At 36.9% G+C, this 16,777-nt stretch overlaps 2 protein-coding genes across 6 annotated transcripts; one reads left to right on the forward strand and one right to left on the reverse strand.

The window, feature by feature from the left end:
* Positions 1–1,811: 1,811 nt before the first annotated feature.
* On the forward strand, positions 1,812–4,450 carry LOC137936537 (membrane-anchored ubiquitin-fold protein 3-like). Its single transcript, XM_068781270.1, has 3 exons — positions 1,812–2,642; positions 3,700–3,870; positions 4,059–4,450. The coding sequence occupies exons 1-3, from the start codon at positions 2,513–2,515 to the stop codon at positions 4,112–4,114; spliced, it is 357 nt and encodes a 118-aa protein (XP_068637371.1). The 5' UTR covers positions 1,812–2,512; the 3' UTR covers positions 4,115–4,450.
* A 330-nt stretch (positions 4,451–4,780) lies between these two features.
* On the reverse strand, positions 4,781–16,217 carry LOC137935937 (uncharacterized). 5 transcript variants are annotated; one of them, XM_068780368.1, is made up of 11 exons: positions 16,069–16,217; positions 14,430–14,551; positions 13,711–13,911; positions 13,403–13,525; positions 13,006–13,043; positions 12,609–12,735; positions 6,803–11,119; positions 6,018–6,170; positions 5,718–5,825; positions 5,468–5,610; positions 4,781–5,373 (listed from the first exon to the last, which is right to left on the reverse strand). In XM_068780368.1, the coding sequence occupies exons 2-11, from the start codon at positions 14,505–14,507 to the stop codon at positions 5,139–5,141; spliced, it is 5,523 nt and encodes a 1,840-aa protein (XP_068636469.1). In that variant the 5' UTR covers positions 14,508–14,551; positions 16,069–16,217; the 3' UTR covers positions 4,781–5,138. The 5 variants fall into 5 exon arrangements, with proteins under 5 accessions (XP_068636469.1, XP_068636471.1, XP_068636470.1 ...); XM_068780370.1 differs by having other exon boundaries at positions 12,630–12,735; positions 15,558–16,217; XM_068780369.1 differs by having other exon boundaries at positions 6,803–11,122; positions 12,630–12,735; positions 15,558–16,217.
* Positions 16,218–16,777: the final 560 nt, after the last annotated feature.

Genomic DNA, 16,777 nt, shown 5'->3' on the forward strand with positions numbered 1-16,777 from the left:
AAAAGAAGTTTTCTCCATTATGAGAATCAAAACTGTTGCTGTCAGTCTGGGTGGTTTGAGACTTTATAGGTTGGTAAATGTGGGATTTATAATGCTTCTTATTATTGGAAAAAGCCACTAACTTCCCAGTGGATGCAACACCAGTTGACATCTTCAACACCACAATTATGACAATCAGAGAATGGAAATTGTTTGTGAGCATATAAGAGGTTGGTGCAACTGTTGAACCTCCAATTCCAGTTCAATGAAATCCAATATCACAGTTACTTGGGCTGCAGAAACTGGTTTCACTGGCAAGGAAATGCCAAGAAATTTGAGTTGAAAAAAGTTATAATTAGTCTCATATACAAGCAAAAGAACTTGAAGAAAAGCTTTGCCAGAATAATATCAAGTCTGCTTAGAAGTTAGGTTGCTTATTACATAAAAGGGAGGGGAGAAATTACTTCCAGAGATAGGGGAGTTGGGTGGGGTTCATATAATGAAGACAAGATGCTATCTTTTCACATACATCAAAGGAAGGTATTGCTTCTTTTCCTTGGTAAGAAACAGAAAAAGCTTCATGTTCTGTGCTTTGCTTTCCAGGTAAAAAGAGCATCAGAGTCTCTTGAATCTGGACCAATAATCAGTTTTCATTTTTGTTTCTGCCCATGAAGAAATTGGGAAGAGTTTACAATTATCTCCACTACCAATCTCTTCTCAGAAATTTATGAACAACTAGTGTAAACCTAATTAGAAAGAAAATTCATGACCAACTGATATCATAACTGTAGTATTTTCTACAAAAACAAAAAAACAAAAAAATCATATAGATGAAGAAAGTAGGCCAACTGTTACTTTGTTTTCCTCCTTCAATTATTGGTTAGAATGGATCTGTCCTCAACTGCTCAGGAAACAGGACCACTTTTTAGGTTTTGGGTAAGCAAAGGGACCACTCTTGATGGTTTTCTTAAAGAATGGAGTTTGAAGACTTGCATAAACTTGAAGATTATGATAGAATGTAAGTGGGCTATTTGAAATTTTTTGTGTTGCCATGTTTGAGGCAAAAACATCAAGATAATAATTTCCACATTATATGCTCATGAATCATATAATTAAGCTTCAAATTAGCATCATACTTCATGTAAAAAACTGTTCTTTTATTTAAATTTGTTCACACCTATTGACACTCTAGTTTTATTTTTTACTCTTTAAAATGGTCACACTCTTTATTTCCTTATTTTGATATATGTAATAAAAAATGTTGAATTTAAATTTAATTATTATATTTTTTAGAGAAGTAAACATAATTTACATCAATTATTGTCATTTTTATATGATTTTATAATGTGAACAACCCTAAGAATTAACACTTCATATACACTTCCTTGCTCTTTTGGCTCTCTCAAGGGCCCACTTCCTGCCTTACAAAACAGAAGAAAAGATGGGCCCATTAGTGACGTGGAAATTTCCACAATACCCTTTATTCTGTGGAATCCATCTACTTGGGAATTTGGGCCCACTACTGTCATGTAAATTACTATAATACCCTTTATTTGTGGGAGCCATGTATACCTTGGAAAGGTGGGGGCCCTTGTGTAAATAGGATTTGGAGACGATTTTGGAGTTAAAAATTATTGCAAATAGTGGTGGTTGTGTAAATATGGTAGAAATGGGGAGTTTTTAATATTAAAAAGTAATTTATCAATCATTTTCTTTCTCCCTGATTTTTAATTCGAAGAGAAAAAGATCGAGTCAAAATCTGAGTTGGTGAGTTGCCATTTGGGTTTTTCTCATGGCAATTATAGGAGAGAGTGCGCACGTTAAGACTTCTGACTACAGATTGCAGCAATCAATCTTGGATGGCCCTCCAATTTCGCTCCAGTTTCACAGATCGTTACTCGATTTTTTTTTGGCTTTTTTGGAGCGGAAAAGAGCCGTTTTGGATGTGAACCGCCATTCTCTGATGCTGCTTAGTGATCTCGTGTGGGTTCTTCGTCGTTTTTCTTTCTGGTAGAAGATTAATACGAGCTGGGATTTTATCTAGATTTCGTGGATTCGTATCTGGGAATTGATCGAAATCCTTTGTTGGGTTCTTGAATGAAAATACAGTGAGAAAGATTGGCAATTCTTTGCAGGGGCTCGTAAATCAGCAGAGGTGTCAATCTTGCCGCTTGAGAAATTGTGGGCATATGGTGAGCTAAGTTTTGAGACTATCTGACCCGATTTGAAGGGGGCCTGTTTTGACGAGTACCTTGTTACATCTTTGAGTAATTCTGGGATCTACAAGGCTATGAGATTTTATCTAAGCTGTTTTGACGAATACTTTTGTATCTTTGAGTAATTTTGGGATCTACAAGGCTATGAGATTTGATCTATGCTCTTCTTGACTTTTGATGGGAGGATGGATCTATTAAGAGGAAAGAATTGTTTGATGCGCTCTAGTTAGAAGGAGGTGACCGGTGTAGAACTCGGTTCCGTCGTGAAGGAGGATCAATGAGCGTTTGATGTGGACTTTATTTTCTGAGATTGTCTAATGGCAGGAGAGGAATTAATAGAGATCAAATTCAGGCTTTTTGATGGTACCGACATCGGTCCAAACAAGTATAATCCTTCAACCACGATAGGATCTCTGAAAGAGATCATACTTGCCCGATGGCCGCAAGGTACTGGAAAGACTGGTGTCATTTTTGTTGGGTTGTCAGAATTTGCATCTCTAATTGATATTTATGGATCTTTTCATGTTTTATTAAAGCTTATTGGTTTCCTGATGATTTTAGAGCTGCCATTGTACTTACTTTCAATTCCAAGGTTCACAGGAGATGCATTCATCAGCAACTGCAGAAAAAGTTTATTGTCTTTCATCAAAGTTATTACTGTGGCTTGTGGCAACATATTGAATGTTAGGTTTTTTATTTTATAACCTGCTGTTAGCTTGGATTTGTCTTTTTGATGATTTTGTTATGGTAGAATTCTATCAACACATGTTTACCCATTTTTAGAACCTATACAGATAAATTACATCCTTAGTGAACTTCATTCCTCTGCAATCCAAGTAACATGTCTTCTTTGTTTCTACTAGTACTAGCACCTCAGGAAATATACAAAAACCCACTAAAGAAATATCCACATTCAAGAGAAGCTTCTTTGAATCTTTTTCCTAATTATTCTTCTTCTTTTCGTCTCACATTTTCTCTTTGGCGAGTACAATGGATCACATACCTGTGTTCTTCATGGAAAGCATAAAGTTGTACCCTCTTGTATAAGAGCCCGAAACTTAATCTTTGATTTGGATGCAGGGGAAGAGAACGAACTTCACTGATTGAAAATTTGAATGGCCAAACTTCACTGCAAATTTTTGCAGAAAATGTATTTCTTTTGCCACATGTAGTACAAATATTTCTAGATACTGAGTATTGATAATTGTTTGGATTATGTATAGCTTGCATTACAAATGATTTTGGTCTAGTAGAACTTTATTGCCTAGGGTACAATGATTTTGGGGATCTCATTTATCTTATTTTAGCACATATATTATTTTCTGTTCTACTATCCAACAAAAAAAAAAAAAAAAAAAAGATTGTCCATCTAAAAAAGTGTACATTGTTTCAAATTTGTGTTAGATCAATTAGGTTCTTGATCTCTGTTGTTGTCTGTCTGGTAAACTTTTTGTGGGTTTTGGAATTTATATTAATTTTAGTTTTCTACATTGTCCTTTGATAGACAAGGGAAATGCTCCTAAAACAATAAACGACGTGAAGCTCATTAATGCGGGAAAAATACTGGAGAACAGCAAGACCCTAGCAGAGTCAAGGGTACAAGTTGGAGAGATGCCGGGCGGAGTTACAACTATGCATGTTGTAGTTAAGCCTCCATTATCGGATAAAAAGAATGGTAATTTGACTATTCATATTACATTCAGGGTTTTTTATCATCGAAGATTTTCATGTCAAACTCGTTAACCTAATCTTACAACAATATCAGTAAGAGAGAATTATTTTGCCGTAGATTATAGAGTAAGCTTTTCCTGACAATTTTACTTTCCCTGTGCATTTTGCTCATATCTTGTGCCGTTGTTTCAGAGAAGCTGCATAGTGACTCCCCACGACAGCAACGATGTGGATGCACAATCCTTTGACACCACATAACAATGGAAGATCGGAAGTCCAATGGGTTTAAAACATATCCAGTTTCAAATTTGAATCTATGGAGAGTATGATCACAAATCTTTTAGCAGATTTGGCATGGGCTCCTGGATGTCAACTTTCTTGTCTTTGATTCAATCAGAAGTTTGTTATACCAAAAGAGGAAAAAAAAAGGTGCTTTGAATTGGTTGGTACTGTTATTTTGTAAATGAGCAATGGGTGTGAGACAAATTGTGGGCTTTGCTCAACGATGTAATAATCCCTGTCAGGAGCTGCGAAGCAATACAATCTTCTTTTGTGATTCTTGCTGTCACCACTTTTAGTTTATACTTTTGGATTATGTTTTTTGATGATTTTGCATAAGATTTACGCCCTGGAGTTTCATTTCTTGAGGAGATATCATGAGAAATGGAAATATGAACCGTGGACTGTAAAGACTGAAACTCTGGAATTCAGTTTGTAACAGGTATAGAAACCCTTCTTTATTGAAATTGGAAGCACGGCCTCCAAGAGAAGAAGCTCCATGATGAAACTCGATAATCAGTGTTGTATTTCACACACTGAATAGAGAGGATTTGGGAAAGGAATGAATGGGTTGAGATTTCCAAAGCAAATAAGGATTAATAGCAGCAGCTCCAAGTAAAACACATTTATGCAGTTCTTCAAAGAATATGATTTACTATACAGAGATAAACATGGGTAGATACAAATTTATGATGTTCCAATCTGATGATGATATAAGTGTTTGGTGCAGAACTCATGCTACATAGGTAGGCTATCGACATAATAATGCAGAGAGCCTTTATTATTTACAGACACCCTAACTAGATGCACCTCAGCTTCAATGCACAAATATACTTGGATGTGCTCGTATTTACAAGTTCTCAATGTGCATCAAGGCTGGATACAGAGATGGCTCCACCCATTCTCTCCTTTTGCCCAAAAAGTGAGAAAAAACTTGGACATGGAAATTGGGATATGGAGGTCTGTCAAGAACTTTGCTGAAGATGGATGAGTCTACGATTTCTTTAGCAATCTAATGTTCTTCAGTGTCATAACAAGTTTCTGTCTCTCTCCTTCGACCTCGGCAAACTGCAGACTTAGTTGGGAATAGCGGTCGTGCATTTCCTTCAGTTCGGATTCTACTGCTCCATTCCTCCTTTTTAGTTCTAGCATATCTTTGATCAGTTCGTTTATGTCTCTGAAGCTCTGGAATACTGCTTGATCATCATTGTGCTGTTTGAGGAATGAACTGGAAGACAAGCAAAAAGACAAATGTCTAGTGATTGCGAGTTCCAGATTATTTTTACTGGTTTCTAAGTTCAAACATTTCAATCATATTATACCTTTGGAAATGGATGCTTGACTTCTTCTTGGACTGTAATGCTTCTGCTAGTTCGATTTCTAGAGCAAGTACCCTTTCTAAAGCATTTCCACTACCTGAAAATTCCTTAAACAAAGGAAATATGGTCCCCAAACGTTCGTTTGCCTGTTTTGGACACCATTTTTGAGAAGTTATTAACTAATTTAATGATTGTGATTTAACAACACAAGGAAGGGGAAATATCTTTTCAAAAAGAAGATGTTTTCGAATACCAAGTGAAGTTGCAGCGATTCTCTCTGCAAACCATGCATGTCTGAATCCATACGATGCTCGTCTGGTGAGAGAAGGGAATCTGAGATCTCATCTTTCAACCTTTCCAACTGCAAGACATATTTGCGATAGCTTAAAGGCAGAAACAAAAAAATAATCTACCATGAGATGGAACAAAAGCAAAGATTGTATACAATGCAAACAGACTTAAAAGACGAAAAAGCTCACTAGAGAAAAAAATAAGAAATGTAAATCTAAGACAGACATAAATATGTTTTAAGTACATGAGGCCGCTGGAGTACCTCTTTATGCATGCGATCAATGCTATGCTTCAAGTTTTGCTCTTCATGGTTGTCATTCATAGCAGGTATCAGCTTTAAGTCTTTTTGCAAGGTTCCCTGATCTTTGTGCATTTGCCGAGTGATGTCGAGAGCACTATTTGGTCCAACACCATCCTGTTCAACAAGGCTGCAAAATTGACTACTAGAATACAAAACTGTTTATAGCCCTGCTCAGGCTTGCATGTGCAATTCTATTCACATATCAATAGCACGATTCATCAAGGGCACTGTTTCATCGCTCCAATTACAGATGTGTCTAACCTATGCAGGGGTGAAATAGGCAATTTGTATGCCCACATCCATCTTTCCCATTTGGTTTTTAACTTCTTACAAGAAACAAAAACGTGCTATTGACGCCTCATTTGTTGCATTAACCACAGTACAATGGCCTCACTCAGTGAGGAAACAAGTCCTCTTTTAGTGGTGGGAATGATAGGACTTTCATCATAGCATGATGAGATAGAGAGTTGTTCTACCACTAGAGCAGCATTAGTCTAAAAGCTGGCATTGGCAAAAACAGTATGATGAGCCTGTACTGAGACACTATATCATTGCATAGGAGTACCGGTTCTTCCTCAAGTTATGGGGCACTTATTCCTCCAGGAAAGAAACTTTCTCAAAGTTCCAAAGATATTTGAAATGTTTGAGACCAACAATGCTCACAATGAAAAGCTTCAAGAAGAGTTTTTTAAGTTTTAAGATGAATATCGGCAAAGAATGAAAAGTTTCAAGGAGAGTTTAATTACCCTTGAGTTTTGTTGTATGATTTGCAGAGTTGAGAGTATATTTTCCTCAGTTACAGATTCTTGCTGTGGATCCACTGCACTTGACTGTGGCACAACGGATTTGGAAGGGCCAGGTTCACTATCACCTAAATCTTGAATACTTCCTTGGGATGAGGAACTTTCTATTGCTCCTCTGATTAAGTCCAGTTCAGCAGAAATTTTGGTCCTTTCTTCGACGCATTCATGCAAAGAAGTTTCAAGCTTTACACTTTCCTCTTTACAACACTCAAGACTTATCATAGAACATTCTAATTCTGCCTTCACTCTATCATAAGCATTTACCTTCTCTCGCTTCTCAGCAAGTACCATCTGGAGCTCATTCTCCAATTCCAATATTTTCACAGAAAGGTCTTCATTTCTTTTTACAAGAGAAGCCTCACACTTTTTCTGACTCTCAATCTCATCAAGAGCACCTTGCAGTCTCAAAAGCATCTCCTCTCCATGTTTTTTCGAGGCAGAAAGCTGACTTCTGATCTCCTGCAACTTACTCTCACACTGCTCCCTAATGAAAGCAATTCGCAGGGACTCCTGGGCAGAAGCCAGTGGTCCTTCACTCTCTCTCTTCTCACGTGCTTGTAAACATTCAGCCTCAGCTTTGTCTTTTAGTTCCCTTAAATGAAGAGAAAGGTTTTTGAATTCTTCAGTCTTCAATATCTGTTCAGACAGCCTGTTAGCTATCTCATTATACTCTTTTCGTAACTCTTTCATCTCATCTGAATATTGCTGCTGCAAGGTAATCTGGGCCTGTTGATCGTCCAATTTGGAATGAAGCACCGTGATTGTGATTTCTAGTTCATCCTTTGAGGACCTCATGTCATCAATCTCTTTTTCCAAAGCCATCAGCAAGTTTTTCAGGCATTCAACCTCGTGATCCCGCCTTTCATTTGCATTTGGATCATATTCTTCCACCAAAGCAGGTGGAGTTCTGTTATCTTCAAGATCCTGTTTGCTTCTCTCAATAGCAAGCACATCTAGCTCTGATTTCAATGATTCAACAACCACTAAAAGTCTTTCATTTTCTTCTTTATATTGTGCCTCACTACCCATGCACGTGTTCAGAGCTGCAACTACATCTAGATGCTTTCGATGAAGCTCCTGATTGCACCTCTCCAAGGACCTGAGTTGGTTATGAAGCTGTTGCATTCCAGCCTGGAACTGATTTTTTGTGAAAACAACTTCAATATCAGCAGCTAACAAGCATTCATGCATGGATTGCAGACTGCTTTCTAGATCAGAAACGTGGTGTTGAAGAAATGACACTTCTTCAACAGCCTTCACTTGAGAACCCTCGCACTTTAGCAAACTATCCTTCAGTTTTGTATTTTCTGATTCTAGACCTGAAACATGTTGCTCAAGATGGATGAATTCAGCTTTCTGATATTCCAAAGCCAGCAGTTCTTCATGATTTTTGTTCAATTGTAAAGTAAGATCTCTAACCCTAGCTTCCAATGAATCTTTGTAGCCCTTCTCTGCCTGTAATTCATCCTGAGTACATCTCAATTTTTCTTTCAAGCCAGTAAGATCATTAATTAATTGAACAGATTCCTCATTACCTACCTGTAGAGATTCTATTAAGGTTTTACTTTCTTCTGCACAATGAGTGAAAGCCAATTTAGTCTTTTCAAGTTCCTCTTTGACAGCTTCAAAAGCCTGCATCCTTTGTGCAAGATCACTGTTTTCATACGCCAGAACATGCAACTTAGTTTCCAACTCAGCTAATTTTAGGGAAAGTTCTCTATTCTTCACAACATGACTCGCTTCAATTTCCATACTATTCTCAAGCTTTTCTGTAATGTTCACATTGGTTCTTTCAAGAGACCATATTTTTTTATTTAGGTTCTCTTTTTCATTTGTGAGAAGCTGCAGGTTGGTTTCCAATTCCGCTAGTTTCAGTATCAACTCCCTGTTTTCCTCCACATGTCTTGCTTCTGCATCAGTGCTTGTCCTAAGCTCATCCTCGATGGCTTGGAGTTCTAGCTGAAGCTTTTCTGAATTTAAATTCGTCGCATCAAGGTTCCTCTGTAAATCTTCTATTTCAGACTCAAACTTTCCCTTCAAGAGCCGCAACTGGGATTCCATACTGCTTAGAGATCCACATGCAATGTCTCTTTGTTCTTCTATATCCTTCTTTTCATTATTGACTTGAAGTATGTGTTCAAAAGCTCTAAGCTGCACCTCGTCCAAGTGTTTGGTGATGGTTATGAGGTTCATACTTTGCATTTCCATCTGAGAATAATTATTGGCCAATAATGGCGGGTCAATTTGTTCAATATTGGAAACCATTCTGGACATCAGAGCTCCCAATTTATCTTCAAGAAAATCAAGTGTTTTCTCCAAATAATCCTTCACAGATGACTGCTCATCAAATTTAGCTTTCAACTTCTTCAGTTCTCCATACACAGTGGTCAACTCATTCTGAAGACTACTTCTCTCTAAGCTGCTTTGTTGCAACATCTTTTCAAGCTTATTTTTTTCATCAGTGCAGACCTGATACTTGCTTCTGTAACTTCTACATTCTGAGATAACTCCTTCACATTCAGCAAGTTTCTGAGTGAGGTGAGAGTTCTCAGCTGAGGTACTTTGTAACTCTGCTTCCAGAACACGATTTTCTGACTTCAAATCATTGCATCTGGATATGCACTTAATCTCAGAGTCCCTCAATACCTCAATCTCATGCAATGCAGACTGCAGTTTAAGAGTCAGCAATCCTCTGGACTCATCTTCATGCTTTAACTGCCAATCAAGGCTATCTGTCTTTTGATTCAGAAGTTTAATCTTACCACTGGTTTCATGCAAAGTCTCCTCTAAAATATCTGAATACACTCCCAAATGTACATTTTGTAGATACACCCCAGACAGTTCAGTGTCCTGCTCCACCAAGAGTTCTTCGTGTGATGAAAAAGATCTTTCAATTAGCTTTTTAACAAGCTCTTCATTCAAAAGTTTGTCTTTTGGTTCAGTCACTTCTAACTCTTGATAATGCAGTCTAGACTTGAGAATGTCCTTTGGATAGGTCAATGCACCATCAATATTTGATGACAATTCTAGCACATTTTTCCTGCTCAGTTCAATTTCCGATTGAATTCCACCAACCTTAGCTCCAAATTGTTCTGTCAGGTTTTCCCTCTCTTTATCCTCTTGTAAGTACTCCTGAAGGCATAGTTGGGAGGCTTCTGAGAAGGCTTGCCTAGCAAGGTTTTCATGTGTCTCAAACATGGACAGAACCTGGGAAGAGAGCAACTCAAGATCCTTCTGGAGATGGTCTGTTGTGAGAGAGTAGTTCCATCTCAGCCTTCGCAGGGCTGCTTCTGATGACATGGCCCTCTTCTCAAGCTCCTTGTTTAGAGCATCTAAGTCTTGCTTCTCTTTGGAAAACCTTAAGAACTGTTCATTCATGTCTAAATGCAGTTTTTCCATCTGAGTTTCAAAAGTGGGAATTGTGTAAAGGCAAGTTGAATGCTCATTCCTGAGGTTCTGCAACTCATCTATCATTTGTTTCTGACCTACCTCCAGCTCCTGAATAAGTGATTCATAATATATTTCCATCTGGTTCATTTTACTAACAGTGCCTTCACACTCAGCTTTGGATTTTTCTAACTCATTAAAGAGTTCAGTAATTTTCTCTCTCATCATAGGACTACCATCTAGATGATATTCATGTGCATGAAAACCCTCCCGCCCAAGTTTTGGAAGTAACTCTTCAGAACGTATATGTTGTCTATAATCATCTTTAAGTTTTGTACATTCTGATTTCAGTATCAAAACTTCTCTGGCCAGATCTTGTCCAGAAGCAATCTCAGATGCAATCTGCATGGAAAACCTTTGTGCTTCAGTGCCTAGCTGATCTGATAGACATTGCAAAGAGCTAACTTCTAGTTTAAGTTCTTGAATAGATGCTTCAGCAATCTCGAGGTTTACTCTCAATCTACTGTTTTCCTCGTAAGCAGCTGAAAGGTCACAATCCATGGAATAATCTGAACTCCACCCATGAACCCAGTCACTGCTTCCTTGTGCCATGAGTCGAGATTCACATAGATCCCCTTTCTCAGGCTGAGGGCCTTGACTTGGAGAAAATCCAACAAGATCACCTGACGTTGTGCTCTTGAGGCTATCAACTTCATGAGTGCTGGAAATATCAAGCTTTTCAGCATACAGACTTTCTGAAGTTTGAGAAGAACCATCAATTCCAACACCTGAGTCTGTGCAATCCTCATTTAACATTCCATCAAGTGAAGGAAGCTCCACAGAGTCTGATTTGAATCTCACTCTTGAATTTACCTGCTTTAAAAGTGAAAGCAAGCATCAAACAACGTCCCTGAAAAGATTAAATATGAAACAAAACGAATTGGAATGAATTTGGAAAAAAAAAAAAAAGTAAGAGCAGAAGAATTTAATGAATTTCGTTTCAGGGGAATTTTCACCACTAACATGTTAGATGAATCAAAACATGACCTGAAAGTAAATTTTACAAGTTATTTTCACAGACAGTTTCACTATGTCATGGTAATGGAAAATAAGAAAAGACTATGCCTTTAGTTGAGTAGATCATAATAGAGGAAGGTATAAATGAACATGCATGCAGCATGTAGCCTTGATAGAGACCAGAATCACAGACATCAGGTTGTAGCAACATAATGTAGTATTATTCAATATTTATTTCTGGTAACAATAGAGCAAGTAAATTAAAAGGGACTTGCTTCCCCTCAAAAAACCTATGAAAGGGCAAGAAGCAAGAAGACATCCATGGCAACTAGAAATCTTTCTCAGGGTAGGCAAAATATTTTCACGAATATTCATTTTGCAAACCAAATGAAATTTTTCCTAAATTGTTCAAATCTTTTGGAAATTTTCCTAAATTTTACAGTAAATCTTTTGGAAACTTCATGCAAACATTGCAGAACAATTCCAAAAACCTTTTTCCTATGCAAGTAAAAATAGATTATGCATACATTTCCAAAAGTTACAGGAAACATTTACTCAAATTAATTAGCATATTTGTAAATCCTTGGCTCTATCATGGTCTTTTGTTCCTAGATGTGCTAATGAAATTGCTGGATTCCTTAGTTAGGGATGTCTTAAGGAACATGAAAAAAAAGTAAGGAAAAAGAGGATTGAAGAGAGAGAATAAGAGGGAGAGAAGGTGGAAACGAGAAAGCTCAAGGGAATGAGCTGTGTTGGGGGATGTGGACGTCACCCAACCTCTATTTATAATGTTGAACCTTAATCCCCTTAAATCTCCCATTCTACATGTCTTCTTTCCATGAGACTTAGACCATAGACATAACTGGACATACAGAACAAGATTACATCAAGAAATATAAATACAGATAAAGTTAAATGACCAAATTGCCCCTATACTTGTTTTTCAACAAAACACTTGTTGCCGAGATCTCTTAATGAGTTTTATCTTCTCATGGTCTTTAAAAAAACATAAATTTATATACTGCCACGAATAAAAGGTTAACATGAAAATTTTAAAGTATCTTTCCAACTAAGTTTTGTTAAACTTCAGTCAAATATACTAAAACTTCAGTTTATTGTGAAAATGAATTTTACTAATTAATTATTTAAATCATCAACTAAAGTGTATATATGTTTGTGTGTGTGGGTGTGTGCACATGTGTACACATATGTGTTCATATATGGATCTATGCATGATAGTAATTTGATTTATTCCATTTCCAGTGAGTTCCTAAATGTGCTTCTCGTTGTTTGTTAAATGTCGATGTCAGAGTATAAACTCTAGCAGGAAATGACCATTCTAAACCTTGTCAATCTGATCATTTACCGCCTCTGCAGAAGATGATACTTTTTCAGCAGATTCATCATGAACACTTGAACCAGTGGGCGTCCGAAATCTCCTCTCCCTGACTTCTCGTTGTTGCTCAAACTCTCTGTCAGTAATCCATTGAGAAGTTAGATCACCTATTAATTTCGAAAATAATTTAAAACTCAAAACCTCAAGAAAATCTAGTCTGAAGCCACAAGAAGGTGATTGGAAAAACCCAATGATTGATGCAACAAAACTTCCCTCCACATCAAATCACTGAGCTATCGGAAAACATGCTTCATTTAGATGAATTAATAACCATAGTAAATGTCTCTAACTATATATATCATAGAAATGAAGTCAACACAAATTCGTAGGATCACTGGAGCAGCACCTGAAGCCAGTTTTAGACGTGAGAAGCTGAACTGTAACCTGCCATACAGAGAAACAACCACAGCATTACCAAGTGCATTTTATACCTTTTACATGACACAAAAAGTATTCCAAACCAAACACATGAGTTTGAAGCATGAACTGATTGATGTTGAACATAAGCAGACTCAATTAGTAGTGAAAGATAGGAAGTTTCATTCATTCCAGATCTCCTACAGGCCTGATTTTCTTATGACCATAATTGAAGAAGTTGCAAGTGCAACAAGTAGTTTGGAAGAAAAAGAAGAAAAAAAAAAAGTAGCCAGTGGAAACTAGAAGAGCTGGTTACAAAGGCATGAAAAGGAAATCCCATGAACAATGCAAAAAGGAAACTGATCCAATATAGAAACTATTCTCACATGTAAAACAGGTGCCAAAGTGCTCCCCTGAAGAGGGAATGCTGCAGATAAAGGTTTTGATGCATCTGCAAAGTCGGCAAGATTTATGGTAGCTTCACCAAGGATGCTAGAACGAGATGATCCCTGACAAAACAGAAAATATCCCTTCTAAATGTCGACAAAACATAATCTAATTAAAAATTAACTAAACACGATAACAAACAGGAAAAAGAAACATATTTAAGTGGTCAAAGAAAAAAAATATAAATAATATGTTAACGAACAACCACCAATAATCTTTCATGAGGAAAGGAAGATATAAGAGATACCATTTCCACCACAAGTTTATAGAGCTTCTCCTCAAAATTTTTAGTTTTAGCATCTTGGAGTAGTCTTGCAGTCTCATAGATAGGATCCGACCATTTGCAGTTCCCATTCCTCACACTGGTTTTGGTTGTTTTTGCTGTTGCCTTACCAGTATCAACAGGAACAAATGACACAAACAATTTGTCCCACCCTGGTTGTGGAATCTGACAAATGAACAAATGAAAAAAATTAAGGAGCTCAAATATCAAATACACACAATAAAACTATAATCATGGGCAACAAAAAATGAAAGCATATTAGGAATGTCCATTAAATCATTAGAATCCTTTAGCATCATGTTAGTTCCAATATAGGACCTTCCCCAGCCTCAAGGTCTCTTCCTTTTGTATGTTTTATCTTTTAACTAAATCAGTATGACAATTATAAAGATACATGTACAAGAAAAAAATGTTTCAGATCATAGTGCCAGCTATTAGGGTACTTAGTCCTTTTCAAAGACAACGAGCTTCACAATGATAGGTCAATTCCACTCCACAAATCTGTGTTACCCCGGCTCAAGCAACTTGAAACAGTATCAGATGAAAACTAGAACAATGAATTCAACCTCAACACAAAGGATAACAATAAGATCCACACGGCCATTTCAAGAGCAAAAGAAAAGCCACATTCCCACAAGGAAAGAAACTTAGCTCTAACTATGTCATATTTAACAAAACCTTACCTGTGTAGCATGAAATTGTAGACGGAAAACCACTTTTACTTTTGTCTTTTCAGGCTTGAACTTAGTAATTCTCGACATTATGTCAAATCAGCCAATCATAACCAGGAAAATATCAGCTTTCCCTGCAACATTGAATCAAAAAAAAAAAAAACTATTCTATAAACATATGAGATGACACGAACCAACAGAAGTTGCAGCTTACTCACACAGAGATATTACAATGCTGAACAGTATAAGGCAATTCCTTCAGTGAATTGGCAAATGCAAAAAATCAAAGAGCATCCTACCTAATAATAATGTATAATACTTTAACCTGAAATAAACAACATATAGCACCATAACAACAAAAAATGATGGAAATATTGGACCTTTCTTAAGAGAGATGCATTTGGACACACAACTTGAATTGGACACATGACTTGTATCCAAAACAAACTACAAAAGTTTCCAAGATATACAGCTAGCAAATCCAAGGACAATCCTGACAGCAGCAAAACACATAATGTGCTTCAAGTTTGGGTTGAAATTGGCAGCTCCTTCTGCACATAACAATGCGGAAACACAAAAACCTATAGTCTCATAGTTTCCTCAAGCTCAATCCTGCGACGATGTGATGTATGTTTAAGCTTATTTTTCTACAAAATAAACTAATCTTAAAGTAGTCAAGCTAAACGTAAGCTTCTTTATGGATTTTTTTTTTAAGTGAGAGAAACAAAGAAAGGAGCCGAAAAGGATCAAGGAATGGAAGCACATGCAAAATTCAGCGAGGACATCTGAAACTGTTCAATTCTTTTATGAAGCAGGTCAATGTTCATACTCTAAACTAAAAGCGAATTAGCAGTATATCTCTTTAGGTACTCAACAACCAAATTCCAGTATCAAAGTTTTACCCTGAATTTGATCCAAAATGAGCCGCAGAAATAATAAAAAAAATTATGTAAAAGAATAATATTTCGAAATCAAAGTTTCAGAACATAGTGCATTCTTTAAATATGCCAAATTTAAATGCCTAAGTTCCTAAAAAAGTGCAGAAAATAAATCAAATTACAGATCTCAAATTTCAGAAAAGATAAAGCGCAATTTCTTTCTTTCTCCAACAGAAAAAATTCAACAGAGAAAGTAATATACTTCACACAAGATCCTCCCGACTGAATCCGTGGTAAATTTCAAATAGCCAGACATGAGATTCAGCCAAATTAACAGATCAAACCCGAAAACATTTCCGAACAATCTCTGCTCCTCGAATAACAACGCTTTCCGACTACATTATTCATTACGAGAAGAAATCCGGGAATATATCACAAGATCCGTCTCACTCGAACCTAAAACTCAGCCAGCAGCCACTCCAGAGCTTCACACACAGTAAGAAGCAAGTTGAAACCAGACCCCAACCACACGCACCCAGCATCAACAACTCAACCCGACCAGCGTTCGACGTTCTCATTTGCTAAAGCAACCTTAGATTTACTTCAAAAAAACACCTTTCAAACAAGTAAAAATGCTCGACCAGACAAAAAAATTTCCAAAATGTTCTTAGATTCAAGCACCAGATTCGAAAAAGAAGTCAATGTCCATCGTGGAGAAAGCGGAAAACATGAGAAAAAAAAACAGGAAAGCGCGAGCATCTACATCGCCCTACCTAATTTAACATCCGATAATGCTTACAAAACAAGGAAAATCACAGAAGCTTAGAACAGAAGTTTCGGCAGCGTAGGGAGAAGCGACTGCGAGGGCTGTACAGAGGATTTTAGCGCAAGTAAGCGGCAAAACTGGAAATTTCTCCATGAGACAGCGGATCGGAGAGGAAATAAAAATCGTTTTTCTTCGAGAGAGGATTAAAAAAAAGGACGTCCCGCCAAATCCTGTAATTTGCATTAATAAAACTGAAAATTAAATACCTCCCCTTTTTAATTACATTTATTGGAATCACGTTTCGAAGAATTGACTAAACTGCCCTTATAGATCACGAAAGAGTCCTTTTCACAATACTATTCTAGATTTGGATTATTCTTTATATGGCCCCACATCATAAAAAAGGATCCTAACCATCGAATTGACCCAAAATTGGGTTTGTTGTTGGGGTCATTCAACTAACAAAGACCTCCAACCAATGAATTAGGAAAGATGTCATTATTATTTGTTGGTAATTTAATCTCTTGATTAGGCAACAATGATGATGGGTTCTTTCTCCAAAGTTGACACAACTGGTTAAAATTGACTTCAAAATATTTATAACATCATTTTGTTCTTGTCTTCATTTATCTTCAATCAATCATCCCTTCATATCTACCATATCTTCATAGTCTTCTTTTTTACCTCTATCTTATCGATCCGCCCACTTTCTCCCC

Source organism: Aristolochia californica, unplaced genomic scaffold (assembly GCF_029961685.1).
Source record: "Aristolochia californica isolate CCGP_79_NKW_82.1479 unplaced genomic scaffold, dmAriCali1.0.hap1 SCAF_7, whole genome shotgun sequence".
Classification (NCBI taxonomy): Eukaryota; Viridiplantae; Streptophyta; class Magnoliopsida; order Piperales; family Aristolochiaceae; genus Aristolochia; species Aristolochia californica.

Excerpts from the sequence above, each read along its gene's own strand:
- LOC137936537 (XM_068781270.1), top strand. The coding sequence starts at position 2,513 with ATGGCAGGAGAGGAATTAATAGAGATCAAATTCAGGCTTTTTGATGGT. Across the intron at positions 2,643-3,699 it reads ACTTGCCCGATGGCCGCAAG|ACAAGGGAAATGCTCCTAAA; the intron begins GTACTGGAAAGA and ends GTCCTTTGATAG. Across the intron at positions 3,871-4,058 it reads ATTATCGGATAAAAAGAATG|AGAAGCTGCATAGTGACTCC; the intron begins GTAATTTGACTA and ends CCGTTGTTTCAG.
- LOC137935937 (XM_068780368.1), bottom strand. The coding sequence starts at position 14,507 with ATGTCGAGAATTACTAAGTTCAAGCCTGAAAAGACAAAAGTAAAAGTG. Across the intron at positions 12,736-13,005 it reads ACGTCTAAAACTGGCTTCAG|AGAGTTTGAGCAACAACGAG; the intron begins GTGCTGCTCCAG and ends GATTACTGACAG. Across the intron at positions 5,374-5,467 it reads TCAAGCATCCATTTCCAAAG|TTCATTCCTCAAACAGCACA; the intron begins GTATAATATGAT and ends CTTGTCTTCCAG.